Raw genomic sequence first — 19,072 nt, forward strand, 5'->3', positions numbered from 1 at the left:
ACAAGAGTGCACTGGTGAACAGGAATGAACCCATTTCACATGTGATGTCATAGCATAAGTAAAGTACAGTGAAGTAGGATGATAATTATATTATTGATTTTTGCCAAGAATCCTCGTCGATACAAAAACTCAGCTACTAAAACTTGGAAGGGTGAAAAACAAGGGTGAGTGGGCCTAAAAATAAAATTTTGTAAATACCTTTTCAAAAACATAATAACCCCTCGCTGTAAAACAAGTATAGTTTCTAAAATATACATACTACATATAGTAAGAAAATACTTACTGTAGCCTGCAATACCTCAAGAATTCATCACGGCACAATATCTCGTAAATAAGCGCATGACGACCATAATCACAAAATTTTGCATAAGCAAACATATTATATTGAGTGCTCATCGACACATGCTGAGACACAGGTTCATGCAGAGGTATTCTAACATGAACATGATTGGGTGTAACAATGATATACGCTCTAATACTATAATCACGTGAAGACCGGTGCTATGCGCAACACATACGAGTCGAAGTTGCCTATGGCAACCTGTACAACAGGACTGGCACCTACAATGGACCCAAAGTGAGCGTACAATGCGATGTGCACATACACATGAAAGACTGGCCCGGACCTATGCAAGTACCAACACCGGTGCAACAAACGATGAGCAAATAACATCAATTTAGTCATGCCATAGTAATTCGATAATTCTAGTCAATGTAATAGTAATAAATATGATATTACTCATGGTTGTAATTAAAACTCCATATCAGTATGCATACATGTGCATCCCGTAGGATTTATGATATTTTCGTAACTTTCTGTTATTTTGCAAATTCTTATAAGCATTAGTCTAATCTAGGCATGCATAGGAAATTCTTTTTCAAATGTATAAATGGAAACTAAATAAATATATATAATATGTAGAAGCAAAGACCCACTCACAGATCATGTCGTTGAGTCGAACCCATTCGAACTAGAATAGCCGAAGTCACCGATAATAATCGCACATAAGCATAATATTAGGACCCATTAGTAAAACTCCACTAAAATGATTAAATTTGGGAAAACGGAGTGCAAATTTGAAATCAGGGTGTCGAAATACGCTAAGGAGGGTCCCCGACATATTTTACAAAAAGTCAAAGGTTAACCCTAAAAGTCAATTGAGACACCCCAGTGGTTAACTACGTTAAAACTTCGGGATTTCACTAAATGGATGTCAAAAACGGACTCAGGACGTCAAAATTAATCTATGAGGGTTTCCGAGACATTTCCGAAAAGCCAACATAAGAAATATCCCAAGAATATTCCAGAGAATATCCCAAGAATATTTCAAAGAATATTCTTAGATTATTCTGAGCCCAATTAGGTAAATGGGCCAATTGGACCTTGGGTTAAAGGGTCATGGGGCAATGGCCTAAAATTCAGGCCCCCATTTTCCTTTTTTTTTTTTTTCCATCTTCTTCTCCTGCTGGTTGCCACTGCAACCGCCAGATTCCACCCAATTCCGACCACACCAAAACTTAACTAAACCTAGCCTTCCAATATATCAAAACAAAGCTCAGAGAACAAGGAATCGAAATATACCTTTGACTTCCTCTACCATGGTCGGAGGTGGTCGAAAAACAGCTTGAAGTCGTTGAGCTCTTGCTGGAAAATCTGGAAAAGTACACCTGAGGTGTTTTGTCGTCGAAACTTGAGATATCACCGAATTCCGTTGGTGTTCATATGCAGCCAGCACAAAGGAAGAAAGAGAGATGGGAGTTTGCGATGAGGGAGAAGGGACAGTGTAGTGATGATGATGATGGCTGGTGGTGGAAGAGTTCGCCAGAGTGGCGACCGAGATGGTGCCTCAGGTCTCGACGTACTTGTTTTGCAGAGGGAGGAGAGAGTTAGAGAGAGACGTAGAAATGAAAGGTGGAGAGGCATGAGAGCCTGAGGGAGAGAGAGTTTGCCAGGTGTCAAGAGAAGGGTGGAGAATTTATGTGAGTGTGGACCCCATGGGCCAGAAAATTTATAAAATATTTAAAATATCCACTCAAAAATATTAAAATAATAAATTATCCAAAAATTCAAATTTTATAAAACACCCTCAAATTTCGTAATTCTACAAAATCTTTATCGCAGCTTCAAATTTGATTATGCTTGCGTCTACGCGTTCGTACCGTCGAGTACTTCGAGAATACGATAAAAGAATATTTCGTAGGTCGCAATATACGCTGATAGGAGCATATTTATGCGCCTTAGTTAGTTAGTTCTTATGCATTTATGTTGTGTTTTCTTAGTTAAGTTAGTCTTTTAAGCTATTTTCATGTGTTTTCAGGTTTTAGAGACAAAGTGAGCAAAAGGATGCAATTTGGAGCGTTTTGGAGCAAAATTGGGCTAAAATGGAGTTCATGCACATGAAGCACAAGGGATGGACGAATTTGAGGAATTGGTGAAGCTAGGAAGGCGTTTCAAAGTTGAAGAATTGAAGATACAAAGTTTCCTAGTTGAAGAAGGAAATGACTTGAATGAAGGATTCCTAAATGAATTGGGATTCCTAATCACTAAAGGAGTCCTAATTGAAGATGGATTCCTAGATATATGAAGTTTCCTACTCAAGCAAGGTTTCCTACATGAAGAAGAAGAATTAAAGCCAAAGAATCAGCTCAAGATAAGGAGTATTATCCAAAACCTCATCCATAACCTTATCTTAGCTTATCTTATCCAATCAAACCTTATCCTATCCTATCTTATCCTTATCCTAAACTATCCACATTCCAGCCACTTAGGAGGGTTTCTAATTAGATTAGGATGCGTAAAATGGGATTTCTAGAAGACCTTATCTTATCCTACCAAGATGACACCTAGGAACCTTTCTAGAAGCCTAAAAATCTGCCTTGCATTATCTTCTAGAACCCTAGATCCTTGCCGCACCTAATACCTATTTCCCTTGGGATTTTTGGTTTCTAGAAGTCTTATCTTTTCACACTCTTTCTGCTGCACATTATCTCCCAATCCCTTTGGGTTTTTGACTTGTTTTCCTTATAGGATTGGATGTTATTATCCTATGCAATTTAGGCCTTTAAAACCTTGTCCTTTGCTACCTAGGAGATGGGATTTTCAGCCTATAAATACAAGGCCTTGCCGCACATATCACTCACCACCCCTCTACCAGATTTTTCACTACACCATTCACCATTCATACCTCTTGTGCCGTGAGTTTGCAAGGAGAAGAAGGAAGACAACTTGGAGCCGTGCATGCCATTCAAGGAGCTTGGATTGTGGAGCGTTTCTAGGTGTTTTCTATCTTTATGTCAATGTTTAAATTTATTTGTCTTTGTGTATTTGCGAACATGAGGAACTAATTTCTTTATAGTTAGAGGGGAATTCAAAGCCATGATCATATGTTTTATATGACTTGATTTCTTCTAATTATGATTTCATGAATCGTGAATGTGGTTTACTTATCTATTTGATTGATAACATGTTTATGTATGTTGATTGAGGGTCGACACTTAGTTTACATGCATGAATTTGATGCTAGAGTATAAGGGAATTTCACCTAATCGTTATTAACTTATATTCATAAGTAGTAAAAGTCGCTAGTCACGATTGTGTTAAGTAAATCCTAGGCAAGAGTAACATGCGTATCCCATAGTTATGAATGCCTCGTCAATGCTTATGATTTCCATTGAACTTAATGATCTTTGATATGTGTCTCTATCATGCGTATTCCATAGTTAGGGTCCTTGATAAGAATAATTTGGTTGTAATGCGTATTCCATTCAATTCAATGAATCTAGGGAAATCTGAGAGTTAATTGGTCAATCTAGTTAATTTGGGGCATTGTCATTCATGGTTTGTTGAAAGAGTAATTGGAGATCGAGTCGTATGCATATGTTTCATGTGTGGAGAAGGAACCCTCTAACTAGCCTTTCCCCATTCTATTTCATCAAAATCGTTTTCATTAAAGTTTGTATTTAAAGTTTTTGTTTTAAAAGTTAAATTCGTCCAAAATCAATCCCCATTTACTTAGTTGAGTCATAGTAGTTAGAAATCACTTTAGTTTATGTTTTTAAGTGTCTTAGGTCAAGATAAAACCAATTTTCGTCCAGGATTGAGTCTAGTGTTCAAAACTGCCCAGATTGTGGTTTTAAGCCAGTTTTGAGTGTTTTGGTTTGTTTTGGTGTTTTAAAGTTTAGTTTTGCATTCTTTGAGTCTATTTTAGTGTTTAAACTTGTTTTTAAGTATTTGAGTCAGTTTTCAAGTGATTTTGCAATCCCTCCTAATCCCCGGTTTAGAACGATCCCTACTTACATACTTTGCTACAATTGATAAAAAGAGGTTAATTTGAGTGTCAACATAATTTTCACATCATACGCTGGTCAACGAAAGTCAAAGCCCTCGTCTCTAGGGACATTTTCGTCAAATCATTCATTTAAAATTTATAAAATCGTAAAATTAGGGACGGGTTGTCACAGTCAGTTGGCATAACTGTCGAGTTTTACTTATTTTCCATGCAGGTTCAGATTTCTCATATTTTTAGAGAGGGTAACCACGTTGCTAATTGTTTGGCCAATTATGGTTTTGATCACCCCGGTGTCCATTGGTGGGATTCATGACCTCCTTATGCTGCAGCTGCTTATTCTCACAACCTTTCTAAGCTCCCTTGTTATAGGTTTTGCTAATAGAGGTTTTGACTTGTTGTTATGAATTCTTTAATGGTCCAAGTTTGGCCTCATGTTCCCCTTGACATATTGTATTTTTCTTGTTTATCAATAAATCCTCCTCAAAGTCACTTCCTATGATAACAATTTTGGAGTGGAATGGACTTTGGGCCAAATTTGAAATAAAATAAAATAAAATTTAGTTTGCAAATTTAGTCTACCTAGCATTACTTTTCTTTATTATTTATGCAATTAAAATGTAATGAGTAAGATTTTGAATTGTAAGCAAGCTATGATTGTCTACCATTTAAGTAGATTAAAAGCAGAAATAATTAGTGGTTAATTATATAAGAAAAACCGTAGACATTAGACAATGTTCACTATTCAATGAAAAATTACAAATACTATTTGACAGCCAAACATATCATTCAATTCAGTAAATGTTGGTCATTTGAATTCGTAACGGTCTACTACATGACAGGTATTTTAAGGTTGAATTCTGCTGCCATTTAGCTCTTGCTTGCTCTCTTAACTCTTGGGTTCTCCTTCCTCCGTAAACGTGCTTAAACTAGCAGGACATGGCTCAAGGCTGTTGTGGCGGTGGTAACAATAACAACGGAGGTAGTAATGGTGGTGGTGGAAATGGTAGTGGGAATGGTGGGAGTGGTGGTGGCAATGGTGGAAATGGTGGTGGCAACAACAACAACAAAACCGAGGAGTTACAACCACACCCACTGAAAGAGCAATTACCAGGCGTCCAGTATTGTGTTAACAGCCCGCCACCATGGCGTATGCATTCCCCCTTACCCTTTTTCTCAAATATAAATTACTAAATGTTTCATGTTCATTTTTGGGATTCCGTTATACTCCATGTTTACCATTACTAAACAACATATAATATATCTTCCGTCGTTGTGCAGCTGAAGCAATCATGCTGGGTTTCCAGCACTACCTATTGACTCTTGGGATTACTGTCCTAATTCCAAGTATGCTTGTCCCCAAAATGGGTGGAGGAAATGTAAGGATTTAATACTTGCTTGCCAACTTTTATGACTCTCTTTTATTTTTTGTGCTTGCATTCTTTTGATTAACTTCACTCCCCTTTTGTCACAGATTGAGAAGGCTAGGGTGATACAAACCATGCTCTTTGTTTCGGGGTTCAACACGCTCTTCCAGTCTCTATTTGGAACCCGACTTCCTACTGTGGTAACGGCTTCATATACATATGTAATCCCCACAACATCCATACTCCTAGCCAGTAGATACAAGGATTATTCAGATCCTCATGAGGTCAGGCTTAATTGGTTGAAGAATAATTTCTACTACCTAGGGATTTCACTTTTTTTTCTTTTTTTTTTTCTGTACGAATCTAATTTTTTTTTTTATTTGGCCTTATGAATGAATCTTTCAGAAGTTTTTCGACACTATGAGAGGTATACAAGGTGCCTTAATCATTACCGCCAGTTTCCAGATGATCATCGGCTTCCTAGGCTTGTGGAGAAATGCAATAAGGTGAAGTTATTTTGAACTGAAGGTCTGGTTTCTTGGATGGCAAGAAATCGTTTAAAATTCTCAGATTATTAGTACTAGTGATAGTTGATACTTTGTGAGTTGTGGCCAAGACTTCTTATTTTACTTGATTCAGGTGCCTTAGCCCTCTTTCTGTTGTCCCATACATAACTTTTACTGGACTAGGAGTTTATCGTCTCGGTTTCCCTACGGTAAAGAGTTCTTGATCGATCCCTCATTCTTTTCTCATACTTTTGCTTCCCCACTTCCTTGCTCCCAATCCACTTAAAACTACATTCAAGTATGGAAATTCATGAAGTAAACATTGATTCATGAATAGCTTCATCATCCTAATCTGGTGTTTTGTATTATGACAATTGTGTTTCGGTTACTCTTCACCATTAAATTTGATAGGCAGTGCATTCACTATCCACCTCTCGTTTCCTTTTCTTCTAGTTGGCCAGATGTGTTGAACTCGGGGTTCCAGAGTTGATCGTCATGGTTTTCATTGCACAGGTAAATATTGATCAATTATAATTAGTTATTACCTCTGTCTACCCCAGATAACGAACAGTGTATGATATCGAATGAGAGTTGTTTCCGTTAGTTTTCTCATGGCAATAGGTAATGTTATACATGATTAAATGTTTTGCAGTATCTTCCTCATATTTTAAATACAAAGAAGAAAATATGCGACAGATTTGCAGTGTTGTTCTCCATCCCAATTGTATGGTTGTTTGCACAACTTTTAACCTCAAGTGGTGCATATAATAACAAACCTACAACAACTCAACTGAGTTGCCGCACTGATCGTTCTGGCCTTGTTGGTGCAGCTCCCTGGTCAGTCTCGATATGCAAATCTGTAATTCTGTATTAATTCCTGTTGACTCTCAAGTACATTGACAACAGTGAACTTCTTGTCCTTTTTTTGTGTAAATATGCAGGATATACATTCCATATCCATTTCAATGGGGAAGCCCTACTTTTAATGTAGGAGAAGCTCTTGCAATGATTGCTGCTTCTTTCGTTTCAACCTTTGAGGTCCATTCCTTTTCCCTAAAGTCATTTAGAAATGCGTGTAGTGCAGTAATAATTCAAACTAGATTCATGTTAAAACTTCTACACTCGTACTGTTGCGTTAACTTCATTTCACAATTAGCACCGGGTTTGCTTAGAGAACATGTCAATACAAATTATATTTATATTGATAGTGTACCTGCAATGGTTACAGTCGACTGGTACATTTTTCACTACAGCAAGATACGGGAGTGCCACACCTGTACCACCTTCTGTTGTTAGCCGTGGAGTTGGCTGGTTGGTAAGACATCGTCGCCTGTTGCCTTTTTACTTCAGAATTGTGAATTTTTCATTATAGGTGCTTTTGCTGCTTTGTTCAGTATCCGACTTTGATATGTTTTTCTGGCTTTCAGGGTATAGGAGTTCTATTTGACGGGATGTTTGGTTCCCTAATTGGTTCTGCAGCATCAGTGTAATGAACTCACACTAATCTCTGTTTGCCAAAAAAATGTCTTGTTTCAGACGCTTTCTTCTTATTACATCCTTCTGATTTCGGTGTAGTGAGAATGCTGGCCTATTAGCATTGACAAAAGTTGGAAGCCGTAGAGTCATCCAAATTTCAGCTGGCTTCATGATTTTCTTCTCAGTATTTGGTATGCAGACGATTTTACTTACAACCTAGTTTCGTGTTGATTATTGTTCTTGAAATGTGTTAAACAAGAATCTCATGTTGCCAAGATGGTGTTCTTAACCAGGAAAATTTGGAGCCCTTTTTGCTTCTATTCCAACACCAATCATAGCAGCTATTTACTGCGTCTTATATGGCTATGTCTGTATGTATCTCTGTTTCCTCAGACATCTGCTCCTTATATTGACATTTGCAATATGATGATTTCACAGAACATGCATTATGATGATTTTGAATCCACGTCCTTAGTAAAGATTAAAATATCGCTCGAATAAAAGATAACTACGTGCGATAGTTGCTGGACAAACTGCAACAAAAACAGAAGATGCTAGCAATGCCTCATATTTAACAGTCGCCTACAATGTCCTTTTGCAGCTGCTGCAGGGCTTGGCTTTCTTCAGTTTTGTAACCTGAACAGTTTTAGGACAAAATTTATACTGGGGTTCTCTTTCTTCTTGGGGATTTCTATCCCACAATACTTCAGAGAATATTATCACAAAGGCGCCGAAAGCAGTTCTGGATGGGTGAGAATATTTTTCGACTAGTCTATTAATGTTTGTGTCTTGCTTCCATTAGAATGTTACTGTTGGCCTTATCAAATCTTGTTCAATTACTTTCAGTTCGACGATTTAGTTACTGTGATCTTCATGTCTCACACGACGGTAGCTGCAATTGTAGCAATGGTCTTGGATTGTTCACTGGCCCGGGAAGACAATGCATCTCGAAAAGACAGTGGTTTGTACTGGTGGGAGAAGTTTAGCTTGTATGGTTCAGATATTAGGAATGACGAGTTCTATGCATTACCATGCAGATTGAACAAGTTTTTCCCGGCCCTTTGAATTCATGTATAAAATTTGTCCGAGTACTGTGCTATGTGGTAAAGTGGTTGAAATTTGTAATTCACAACTGTCTTGACAAAAAAGAAAAAGAGAAACTCCTACCGGTGAACCTCAACTTGTTATTTCTTCAACCAGTAACAGAGTTTGATGAAAATCTTTCCTGTACTAATCTGAGCAATGCATAAACATACACAGGCAGACACGCAAAGAGAAGGATGCGTAATTGTTTGGACACAATTTTACACCATCTGCCCAAGTAATCGAGGCCGTTGAATGAGCATGGTTCTTAACCGTCAGATGAGAAAGTTAAGATAATTTGCTATTGTTAAGAGATAATATTATGGTTTTTAATCATAATAATTATCTTTCAATAAATTATCTCGATTTTCTTGTACAAAATAAATGGGATAAAAATCATAGCCCCAATGAAGAGACAGGCGGAACAGTCCGATTTAATTTGGATTTGTTAGCATTGTACCGTGTGGATTAGAGCAACTCGACTTGGATTCTTGTCACGTGGCATAGCATGGGATTTGCAAGGTTTGGATAATGGTGAGATAGGAGACCTAAGTAGGCTGGGTTATTTATGGATGTTGTCAGATGAATTGAATTGATGATGGACTTGGCATGCATGCCGTGTGAAAGGCTACCAGCTATATATATATATATATAATTGGTGGCTGCCGTATAGTCTGCATTTGCATGCCCTGTGAAAGGCGCAAAAAAATAAAATAAAATAAAAATATATATAATTGGTGGTTGCATTTTTTACTAACTTCAGAGTCTTGGGAGTAGTAAGGCTTATCTAAGGCTCAAGTCAGTGGAAGAGTTTTAATAGAATGGGAGTCTTTATAAGCTTATCAACCAGCGCATACTCGTCCCTATAAATACAAGACACCGTGCAACATTTCAGGCTCTCTATTTAACACAAAAACTGCCCTGTGCAAACCTTCACTCTACGGGAAACCTCTCAATAATCTTGAGATTTTTATTTTCTTTTTCGCCAACACATCTTCAGTTTAGATAAATAGCACTGTGAAGACAACCGGCGAACATCTTAGGTTTGGATAAACAACACTGTTGTCGTAGAATCAGCCAACCGCGAAGCACCTTCAGTTTGGATAAACACCACAGCGACGAGACCGACTGGTTATCTATCCAAGTCTCAGTCCAGAAGGATTTTCAAATCCTTATTAGCAGAGGTCATCTTATCAGCCTTCTCGGCGAAGTGAGGTATTACCAGGTTACTACATTCGGCACCCTGTGAGCCGAATTTGATATTGAACTTCGCAGAACTAGCAGCCTTGTCTTTAGGCTCTAGAACCAAAAGGCCGAGACGTGTTCCTACCTCGGCCGCAGTCGCGAGATTCAGAAGTTAGCAGCCCGCCCAACGCAACATCAACAAATTTTACTCACCGGCCGAGCTCGGCCGTCTAGTTGGCATGCCCCGTACACAAGCGAATGACGTAGTTAGCTCATTAGTTACTCGACCTGCGCGTCACGTAGGCTTGGTGGTTTTTAGAGTCAACAGTAATTCCAAGAACCTTGTGACAACAGGTTGATATTGTCAAGAGAGTCCTGAGAATCCTACGAGCAGAGATGATGAAAAGATGTGTCTGGCACCTACGATGTTGTGATTCACACACACCTTTTTTGGTCACTGTGTTTATGCTAGAATCTATTGAGTGATTTTCCATCCCCTTGTTTAAAAAAAAATACACAACGCGAACAAAGGCTATGATGACAACATTGACAAGTCTCAAGAAATAATAAAAGCCCAGAACCAGGTTCTTGTAATCGTATACGAAAGAATATTATGAGTTTCTTATGAGTAACAATTTCATTACATGGATGAAAAATAAAAAAGCAGTATAGCTTGGCACTGCAGTATACCTTGTTGATGCATTGGATGCTTGTAATCTGATAAGCTCCAATACTGTTTTGCCTTGAAAAGTGTAGAGCATGTAGTGCTAGAAAAATGTTGCAATAGCACCGGCCTGGGGTACTCACATAAACCTGTGTCGGAATTCCGTGTCTGCCGTTCAGTTGTTGGCATTGAGTTAGAACTTGAAGTAGTGCAACCTCATTATCCGTTGGTGCATGAGTTCCTGCTCCAAGAGTTTGTAAAATTTGTCTCACTGACCAAATACAGCTTCCCATCATTTATCCAGTCCGCATCAAGAATTTTATCTGCATCTTCTGTTAAGATTATACCGGAACCACACGGTAAAAATTCTAGTTGCTCACTTGCTCCCCTGCTGCTCTGATAAGCTCTCCGATGGTAGTCGGGACCCATAAGACGGTTCCAGGTCCTCTTACGTCTTCTTTCCCATGGGTGGATAAAGTGTACCGTGCTCATGTAGGGGTAAATATTATAATTTGTAAAATATGTGGGGGTATATGTGCTATTTAAACATTTTTTTAAATGAGCAATGATTATTATGTTTTGAAAAAAGAAGCACTTTTTTTAGAAACATGGTAGATTCTGCTTTTGCTTTTTTATACTATTCTACTGTCAATTAACAACAGTTAAATTATTATTTTTTTTTTGTTTCACCAAACACCTTTGATGTTCTGGATTTTTGGATAACCTTAAGGCCCATCTAGAAAATAGGCAACCCGATTCTCTTAAATGAATAGTAACGGCCTGCAGGCGGCTCCAGGGCAACGGTAACTAAGTGGGCTGCCACATGGGCCCTACCTTTTGAAACATTGTCAGAGACACGCCTGCCCCACGTGCGAGTAGACAACGCAAAATACTTTTATAACTTAGCTAACTTCAGCCATGCATCACATCCACTCAAGCGTTCGGGCCATAAACTTTCACCTGACTTCTTCCTCGGGTTTGCCTTGAGCCCAATTGCCCGACTGAGCTGGAGTGTTTTGGGGTTGGGGGTGGGCAATGGATTTCATTGCCCAGCAACAGGGCAATTGCCTACGGTGGAGTTGCTCTTCGCAAACAATGTTTCAACTTTCAAGTGACAAAACATGAGATAAATCGGTTACTAGAAAAGATGATTAATCACTAATCTGAATCCATCGTTTGGCTCGACAATAGAGCAGTAAGAACACTAGACCGTCGTATTGATCCGGCCATAACTCTATTTAGATCCAAAATTGGAAACCCTTGAAACGCCCCGAACCCCAATTCCAAGAAAATGGAGAAAACCTTCACACTCCTTCGTACAATTGTCACTGCAACTGTCTTCTCTGCTGTTTCCGGATGGTACGGATTCATGTTCGGAAGAGAATCTGCTCGCAAAGAACTCGGAAGTTTGATCGAAGACCTTCGCCGCCAGAATCCCAACTCCGATCCGCCACGTTCACCTCCGCCTCCACATGCTTGAAGTTGAATTGATTTGGGGTAATTCTACTCTCCCACTCTCCAAATTTATCTTGTATTCAATTTTTTAATTGGGATAAGTTAACTGTTGTTTTTTTGTTTGCAAGTAATTGTGGGTTACTGATTCTGCAGAATGCCATGAATTTGTGTTTCCGTTTCGTGTCTAAAGATTGTAATTGATTTTGGAGTGAGGAAGGTACTGGAATTCAAAATTTAACAGTTGCATAATATCTTCATCAAAAAAGAAGAAGAAGCTAATATATGATATGAAAAATCCTCTGACCAGCAGGCTATGATTCACTGTTTTTCCTTGAACTATGGCGTACTTATTACGTACCTAACGTTGTGGTGACTGAACCGAAAAAAAAGTTAGGATGCTTGTGATATTCCTGTCAAAGTACATTTTCCAACAGTTTTGTTTATAGTAATGCTGATAAAATGCCAAGAACAAAGCACTGGAGTATGATTGCAATAGGGTTACTCATCAATATGCTTCATCGTTAAAGGTTTCTGATGGTATCTTGGAGGATGAACATGAATCGGAACCATATGTTCTTATTTCAGTATTGGAAGTTATTAAGGGAATGATGTATCTGTTCTGTGCCTTTTCTTTGACAACCACATCTTGCTTTAATAGTCTTCTTACTCCTTATTAGAATTGTGTTGAAACCTAAACGTTCTTTGTCATATGTGTTAATTGGTCTTTTATGGTTCTTATATTGTTTTCTCAGTGTTCATCTATATAATAAATATGGTTGAATACTTGAATAGCTGTGATGTTTGTCCGAAACACAAGTTTAATTATTGAATAATGTATCAATTATAGAACTTAATTTAGGTTGTGACATGTTCAGGTGCTTGGATCAAGGTTGATGGCATCAAGTGGGCAGTGAGAAAAACCACCTTCATCCATATAGCTTGGGACTGAGAAAAGAAATGTCTTCAGGGCTTTCACAAAACGCTCTTCTGTGGGGGGCATATTTGACCATGTTCTGAAGTCTTCTAACATTATCCTTGATGGTGGAATGTGCCGTCTTGTAGAGTTCAAATAACATTTGATCCTTTTGTATGTTGTGAGATAGTTGTTGAAGTATGAATGAATTTGGATTGTTCTGTTTTCGAAGCCGTTTGTTTTACCTTTATCATTAATGAAACTTGTTTTTCTTGTCAAAAGCAAGAAATTGTTACGGTTCATGCTATTTGTCCTCGAATTCGAATTAATGGAAAGCATTCTCTGCATTAACAAGGCAGTCTTACTTGGTTTTGATCAGACTTTGGCTAACCATCGTCATGATTTACTTATGAACGTTGTTCTTTGCGTTTTTGATGCAGTGTTTCCTTTAGTTTCATCAAAAGCTAAAATCAAGTTGCCCCAACGACCTCTCTAGCAGACAAATTGGCTTCCACATATTGTTCTGGCAGTCAAACCGAGTGGCTAAGTGATTGGGGTATGTAATATGTTTCTCATCCCTGTTACTCTTGGTTTGGTTGTGTTGTCAATAGTTTTCAGCTAATATGTAAATAACAAAAGAAGAGTACAATAAATCATTTGAACGGAGAAATACAGGTATATTGAGGCATTAAGCAAAGAAAAAACAGAGAAATTGATGAACATTATGTCGAAGTACTTGGAAGTTGCATAATATTATTTAACAAACCGGACTTACAACCTTTTCAAAAGAGTCAGCCAAACATCCTCTAAACTAAATTTATGAATACCTGGAAAGGATTGAATGAACATCAACTGCCATTCATGTAGCGGATACATATACAATTAATTTTTCTTTAACCATCTTACATCTCAGTGATGCAAATTATGGTGTTTGCATATAATTATACTTTTGTTTTCAGTTTTTATATTGCAGTAATTAAACTATACTCTGTTTGTACTAGAAGCTGCACATAAATAATTTCTAACATCTCTACACGAGAAGAGTTTCTTTTGTTTTCTCAACTTTCTTTTCTTTGATAAAACGAACAAAGAGGTCACTTCCGGTGGAGTCACACTCTGATAGACGTCTGTTCCGGCCACCTTCTGCCATGCTCCTCACAAATTCAACCATGTTCCTCCAGTTATCCCCATCGAACAATCTCTTGTTCATTCGGAGATATGTAAATGCACTTAAGGCATTACCGGAATCTGATCTGCTTGTTGCTAAAACTTGTGCAAACGCACCAGTGTCATACCTCTCCAGTGCATTCTCTCCTGCTAGGTCAATTCCAGCTCTCTTGGTTGCCATCTTTACCTGCCTCACTAGACCTTCTGGTGAGCAATTTGCATGTTCTGGCTGTTCTCTATCTTTCATTTCCATGCAGGTGAAGTTTAATACAACCATGTTTTTGCTGAACATTTTGGCAGTTGGTAGGTAACCATCTCTGTGTCTAGTGTTGTAGTAGCCCGCAGTTAATTCAGCCGCATGTGATCTTGATCTGTAGTGCCAGTGAATCCCAGCAATCTTTCCAGATAATTTAGCTCCAGATCCTTGGAATACCCCTTTTGCAGCTGACAGTATTCTATCTCCGTGTCTTAGTAGCTTTCCGGAGTACCATTCAAGGAAGAACTGTCCATACTCAGTGTTCCAAGTTCCATCTCTTTTGAAAAATCCTGTGTCTTCAGGAAATTGATTGTAGTGGCCGGAATCATGTGGTCCACTTCTTCCCCAATCTCTCTTCCCCAGTGCCTCTGCTGATGCTTCCAGGGAAGCTCTCATGTACTGCATGTCATAAAAGCATGTTTAGGAATAATGAATATGGCAGAAATTGTATCAAGTTATTATGTAGTTCCAGTTCCGTTTAAGGTCATTTTAATTGGTCAAAAGTAAGGAAAAATGCTTATGTTCACTGTAATTACCTTGTCATAGCATTGGAATTCTCCAATTCCAGGAAACCTCCAAGTTCCGTTGCTTTCTGGATAAGCTGGATATCTGAGCTCCCCACAAGGACCCATGCCTACTTGAATTTCCTATAGAAGTAATTGAAATTGAGTTTCTGACCTTTAAACAAGCCCCTTGTAAACTTCAAAATGACCTTAAGTTGAGACGAACGTTAACATTTGTTGCCCTAGACCAAATTAGTTTTGTTCTGTTTGATAATCTTTTTTATTGTTCTTGCGAAACACTGGCAAAGATCTTTTTATGTCTAGGTTTTTTTTTTGAACTTTTGAATTCCTACTGCAAGAATAATAGCATAAATTAAAGTCATAACATCTTTGTTGCAGATAATTACCACAATAACATCGCCCAAGTAGTCAATGAATCTGTCGCGGAAGCTCCTCATGTAATCGGTGTAGACCTGAATGGGAGTTCTTCCTCCGAGAACAGGCAATGAATCGCATCCCAAGGATATGTACTCAGGATTCCTCCTGCCTGATTTGTCTGTGTAAACAAGGTCAGGATTCTTGCTGATTTCTTCAAGCACCCATGGAGGTAGAGGAATGCTGAAAATTCATATAATTGTGGTTTAGTGGATCAGTGCATAAATCCACACTAGGTGGAGATAGATTAAAAACATGACTAATAAATACACAGAATTTCTCGAGTCCTAAGTATTACGATGATCTAAATCTAAAAAAATTATGCAGGTTAAGACTACCATGTTTAGGAGTTCTTATGTAGAAAAAAGGTTTTGCCCATAAGCACTTTTTTTTAAGCATGTCAAAGGTTCTATTAAAAATCCAATTGCTTCTTGAAAAAGCGATTGGAAGTGCTTTTCCAAAGAAAGGTACTTATCTAGAAAGCACTAAAAATTGCTTTTGGTCATTCAAAAGTGCTATTAACCATCCTAAATGCACTTTCAAACATGTTTCACCTTTTACTAAATCTTATAGCATGTGTTGTAACTTGTATAAAGCTCTAGAGAGCATTAAACGTAACAGACAGCAGTTAGAACCAGCAAACACACCTGCATGAGTCTCCAACATTTCCTCCACACTGATGAAAAGACATGACGATTTGGATCTTCATGCCATGCTTTTGCACCATCTGCACAAGCTCAGCATACCCTTCCCAATTGTACTTGGAAGGTCCGTCCTTCTCCACCAATCCCCACCACGCATCCACCATAACTCCTTCAACACCTGCTTGCTTCAGGGCCATCAAACTCGCATTCATTGCTCTCGGCTTATTCAAATGCCCTCCATGACTCACCGTGTCGAGCGGGAGCATCACATACACAGGCACCTTGTTGTCAGTGCTGCTGTGAGCAGTATTTGGGAGTGCGTGGAGCAACTCTCTCCTTCCATCGGAGATAGTCATTAAGTTTTTCTCATGCAAGAGCTGTGTTTCTTGCATTGAACTCTTTGCCCGGAGACGGCATGATGGCTTGATTTGTGCAAAGCATATCGTGCCGGGGGAGTCATCGGAGGTTTTCAGGCCCTTGTGGTCTTTAAGATTGATGAACGAAGCTGAAGAACGGAGAGTTAACGTCATTTAATTGCTGAAAATGTGTTTTGTGTTGTGTTTTGAAGGGAAGGGAAGGGAAGGGAAGGGAAGGGTAAGGTAGGGAGAGGAGAAAAAAGTGATGAGAATGGATGAAGGGGTTGCTTCCTTATTTATAAAAATGACTTCCTCTTTGGCCGGTTTGGCGGGCTCCAGTTGAAAGGGGAAAAAGTGCAAAAGATCAAAGTAGGTCAGCTCATATTTTATTTTTATTTTATTTTGTTGGTCTGACTCAGCTCACTTTTTCAAAGTCGTTTTCTCTCTCTACGTGTTTACACCTCTTCCATTCTTGCAATTTCCAGGAAAATGTGAATTTTTATTTTGTTACAAGGAGCTTTTGAATTTGTATTTTGGTTGACAAGGCATAAACCCGAAAGAAAAAGAAAGATTACTTAAGAATACCATGAGGTCATGAGAGACTAGCTATATCTGCAACTAGCAATTGACGACAAGGACTTTTGAATTTAATTATAGTACAGGTGAAAATTTTAAAATTAATTAAAAAAAAATGAACCACAAAATTCTAATGGTTTTGTTTCTCCTTTGTTTTTGGGACTGCCTTGACTTAGGACTTAGGAATGATTTTCAGGGGTATATTAGTCATAAGATTTGGATAGTTTATTTAGAATGCTTAACACACTTGAAGCTGCAATCAACACACTTGAAGCAGCAACCATGCATGCATGCATGCATCTTGGTTGGATATTCTTATATGATTAAAATATCTTGAGCTAGCTCTTGTGAAAAATTGGAATATCTTGAGCTCTTCTCTAAAGATGAAAATATCTTCAACTGATGATTCATGCCTTGTGATATCTTTAGACCAAAAGCCATATTAACCTGTCATTTTCCATGTTTTTATCAAAGTTTGTTCATTTATCCTTAAACCCGCGTGAAGTGATTGAATTGAATCTTTTGTTTCGGTGGCTACTTAGCTCATCAGATAAAATGGTGACCAGATAGTATATACTTACTGTAATTTAAACTTGGTCTAGCTAGAGGAATTATATTCAGTTTCTAAATTGATTCACTCGATCGTCTCTTGATCTTTGTTTTAGGAATTTTGCAGGTGATTTGAGTTTTACTTTATTTTGGTTATAGTCCATTCTATCTAGCCAGTACAGTGCAATAGTAGGTTTATCTTTCTATTCACCATAACCTTGGCTTTAGGGATCAGTTATCAGATGACGCTATTAGGGATCCCAAAAATGTTTAAGAAACTTGCTTGAGCACGTCAAACTATTTATGAACTGCTGTATATCATTGGTTGTACATGTTTTAACGCTTTTATTGGTCGTTAATAATGAAATGTAGCTAGGTACCACTCTGCAAAATATCTAGATTGTAATTGCTAGCGTACGAGAATATCTTCAGGTACGTTATTCTTCTTTTTATTTTCGAATGTTTGTTTATTTGCTTGGAGTAGTTTATCAATTGACTGAGACCATAAAAATTTCTCAGTGAAAAACGAAACGAAATGTAGGACCTATATCTATAGTTTGTTGCAATGTTTTTAAAAAAAAATGGCCTCGGGGCGCCTTTGAGGCTGGGCGGTGAGGCTAATGCCTCTGTTTTGCTGGAGTGGGCGAAAGACTACGCCGGAGACGCCTAGGCAGCGGAGGCATGCCTCAAGGTGTCTCAGGCGCCTTGTCTGCCCTTTTTTTTTTTTTTTTAAAAAAACCACCAAAACCCAAAACGACGCAGTTTGGGTAAGGGTTTTCAGTTTCAAAATACAGATTCGACCACTACCTTCAATCATCCTGCCTTCTTCACCCTCTTCTCCCGCGCCAGAAACACACAGCCGCATCACCCCAGTCGATCTTCCTCTTCCAATTGCCACGCCATCATCACCCTGCCGCTGTCACCCCAGCGCCGTCAACAAGCCCACAATCAAATCCCCTATTTTAAAGGTTAGGGTTTCAGAAATTTTGAAAAAGTTAGGGGAGGAGGCTAAAGGCTTAAGGGGATAGGAGTGTGAAGCCTATGAGTTAGAAAGCAGAAAAACAGAGAGGAGTGGAGGTATAAGGGGAGGAGGCTAAAGGCTTAAGGGGATAGGAGAAGGATTCGGGATTATGGCTAAAGGCTTAAAGGGATTGGACCGTATGTGTTGTGTACTGTGTACATAAAAATAATTAAAAGGATGATGTTGCCTTTTATTTAGATGAAGAGGATTTAGATGAATGACTGATATCTTTGTTTGTATTTTGATTTATATGAAGAGGATTTAGATGAATGATTGTTTTCTTTGTTTGTATTACCTTTTGAATGATGAATTTGGATGATATTACCTTTGAATGATGAATTTAGATGATATTATCTTTTGAATGACTATGAATTTGAATGAAAAATTGAGAATGGATGTTTATTTTACATAGTATTATTTTATATACAATTATATGTATAATATATAAAACATATATATATATATATATATATATATATAAATAATAATCCCGTGAGGCTTTGCCTCACGCTTTTAATACATTGGTTTGTGGTGATAAGCATTGGGTGGTTTTGTTTTGAACAGTGCACAAACAAGCTAGCTGGGGTTGTCTTTGGTCTATGGATGCTCTCTCTCTCTCTCTCTCTCTCA

The 19,072-nt window shown here is 38.2% G+C and overlaps 3 protein-coding genes across 5 annotated transcripts; 2 read left to right on the forward strand and 1 right to left on the reverse strand.

The window, feature by feature from the left end:
* Positions 1-5,225: 5,225 nt before the first annotated feature.
* LOC126619754 (putative nucleobase-ascorbate transporter 10) lies at positions 5,226-8,700 on the forward strand. Its single transcript, XM_050288167.1, has 14 exons — positions 5,226-5,436; positions 5,568-5,665; positions 5,761-5,937; positions 6,059-6,159; positions 6,293-6,368; positions 6,613-6,672; positions 6,812-6,996; positions 7,101-7,197; positions 7,388-7,474; positions 7,587-7,645; positions 7,735-7,826; positions 7,929-8,006; positions 8,237-8,385; positions 8,482-8,700. Exons 1-14 carry the CDS (start codon positions 5,226-5,228, stop codon positions 8,698-8,700), a joined length of 1,689 nt encoding a protein of 562 aa, XP_050144124.1.
* Positions 8,701-11,500: 2,800 nt separating this feature from the next.
* Positions 11,501-15,580, forward strand: LOC126619590 (uncharacterized). 3 transcript variants are annotated; one of them, XR_007622108.1, is made up of 3 exons: positions 11,501-12,064; positions 12,898-13,491; positions 15,261-15,580. XR_007622108.1 is itself a non-coding variant. In XM_050287999.1 (2 exons), the coding sequence occupies exon 1, from the start codon at positions 11,859-11,861 to the stop codon at positions 12,045-12,047; it is 189 nt and encodes a 62-aa protein (XP_050143956.1). In that variant the 5' UTR covers positions 11,709-11,858; the 3' UTR covers positions 12,048-12,064; positions 12,898-13,237. The 3 variants fall into 3 exon arrangements, 2 of the variants coding, with proteins under 2 accessions (XP_050143956.1, XP_050143957.1); XM_050287999.1 differs by lacking the exon at positions 15,261-15,580 and having other exon boundaries at positions 11,709-12,064; positions 12,898-13,237; XM_050288000.1 differs by lacking the exon at positions 15,261-15,580 and having other exon boundaries at positions 11,709-12,064; positions 12,176-12,927.
* Positions 13,669-16,574, reverse strand: LOC126619589 (beta-amylase 3, chloroplastic). Its single transcript, XM_050287998.1, has 4 exons — positions 15,944-16,574; positions 15,269-15,479; positions 14,895-15,005; positions 13,669-14,757 (listed from the first exon to the last, which is right to left on the reverse strand). The coding sequence occupies exons 1-4, from the start codon at positions 16,468-16,470 to the stop codon at positions 13,966-13,968; spliced, it is 1,641 nt and encodes a 546-aa protein (XP_050143955.1). The 5' UTR covers positions 16,471-16,574; the 3' UTR covers positions 13,669-13,965.
* Positions 16,575-19,072: the final 2,498 nt, after the last annotated feature.

The sequence above is a fragment of the Malus sylvestris genome, chromosome 4 (genome assembly GCF_916048215.2).
Source record: "Malus sylvestris chromosome 4, drMalSylv7.2, whole genome shotgun sequence".
Classification (NCBI taxonomy): Eukaryota; Viridiplantae; Streptophyta; class Magnoliopsida; order Rosales; family Rosaceae; genus Malus; species Malus sylvestris.

What these genes read in the sequence shown, in the direction of transcription:
- LOC126619754 (XM_050288167.1), top strand. Translation starts at nt 5,226, where the DNA reads ATGGCTCAAGGCTGTTGTGGCGGTGGTAACAATAACAACGGAGGTAGT. An exon ending in CTTGTTGGTGCAGCTCCCTG is followed by an intron (nt 6,997 to 7,100) that starts GTCAGTCTCGAT and finishes GTAAATATGCAG; the next exon opens with GATATACATTCCATATCCAT. An exon ending in ATTGGTTCTGCAGCATCAGT is followed by an intron (nt 7,646 to 7,734) that starts GTAATGAACTCA and finishes ATTTCGGTGTAG; the next exon opens with TGAGAATGCTGGCCTATTAG.
- LOC126619590 (XM_050287999.1), top strand. Translation starts at nt 11,859, where the DNA reads ATGGAGAAAACCTTCACACTCCTTCGTACAATTGTCACTGCAACTGTC.
- LOC126619589 (XM_050287998.1), bottom strand. Translation starts at nt 16,470, where the DNA reads ATGACGTTAACTCTCCGTTCTTCAGCTTCGTTCATCAATCTTAAAGAC. An exon ending in ACTTGGGCGATGTTATTGTG is followed by an intron (nt 15,006 to 15,268) that starts GTAATTATCTGC and finishes TTACTTCTATAG; the next exon opens with GAAATTCAAGTAGGCATGGG. An exon ending in AATTCCAATGCTATGACAAG is followed by an intron (nt 14,758 to 14,894) that starts GTAATTACAGTG and finishes TATGACATGCAG; the next exon opens with TACATGAGAGCTTCCCTGGA.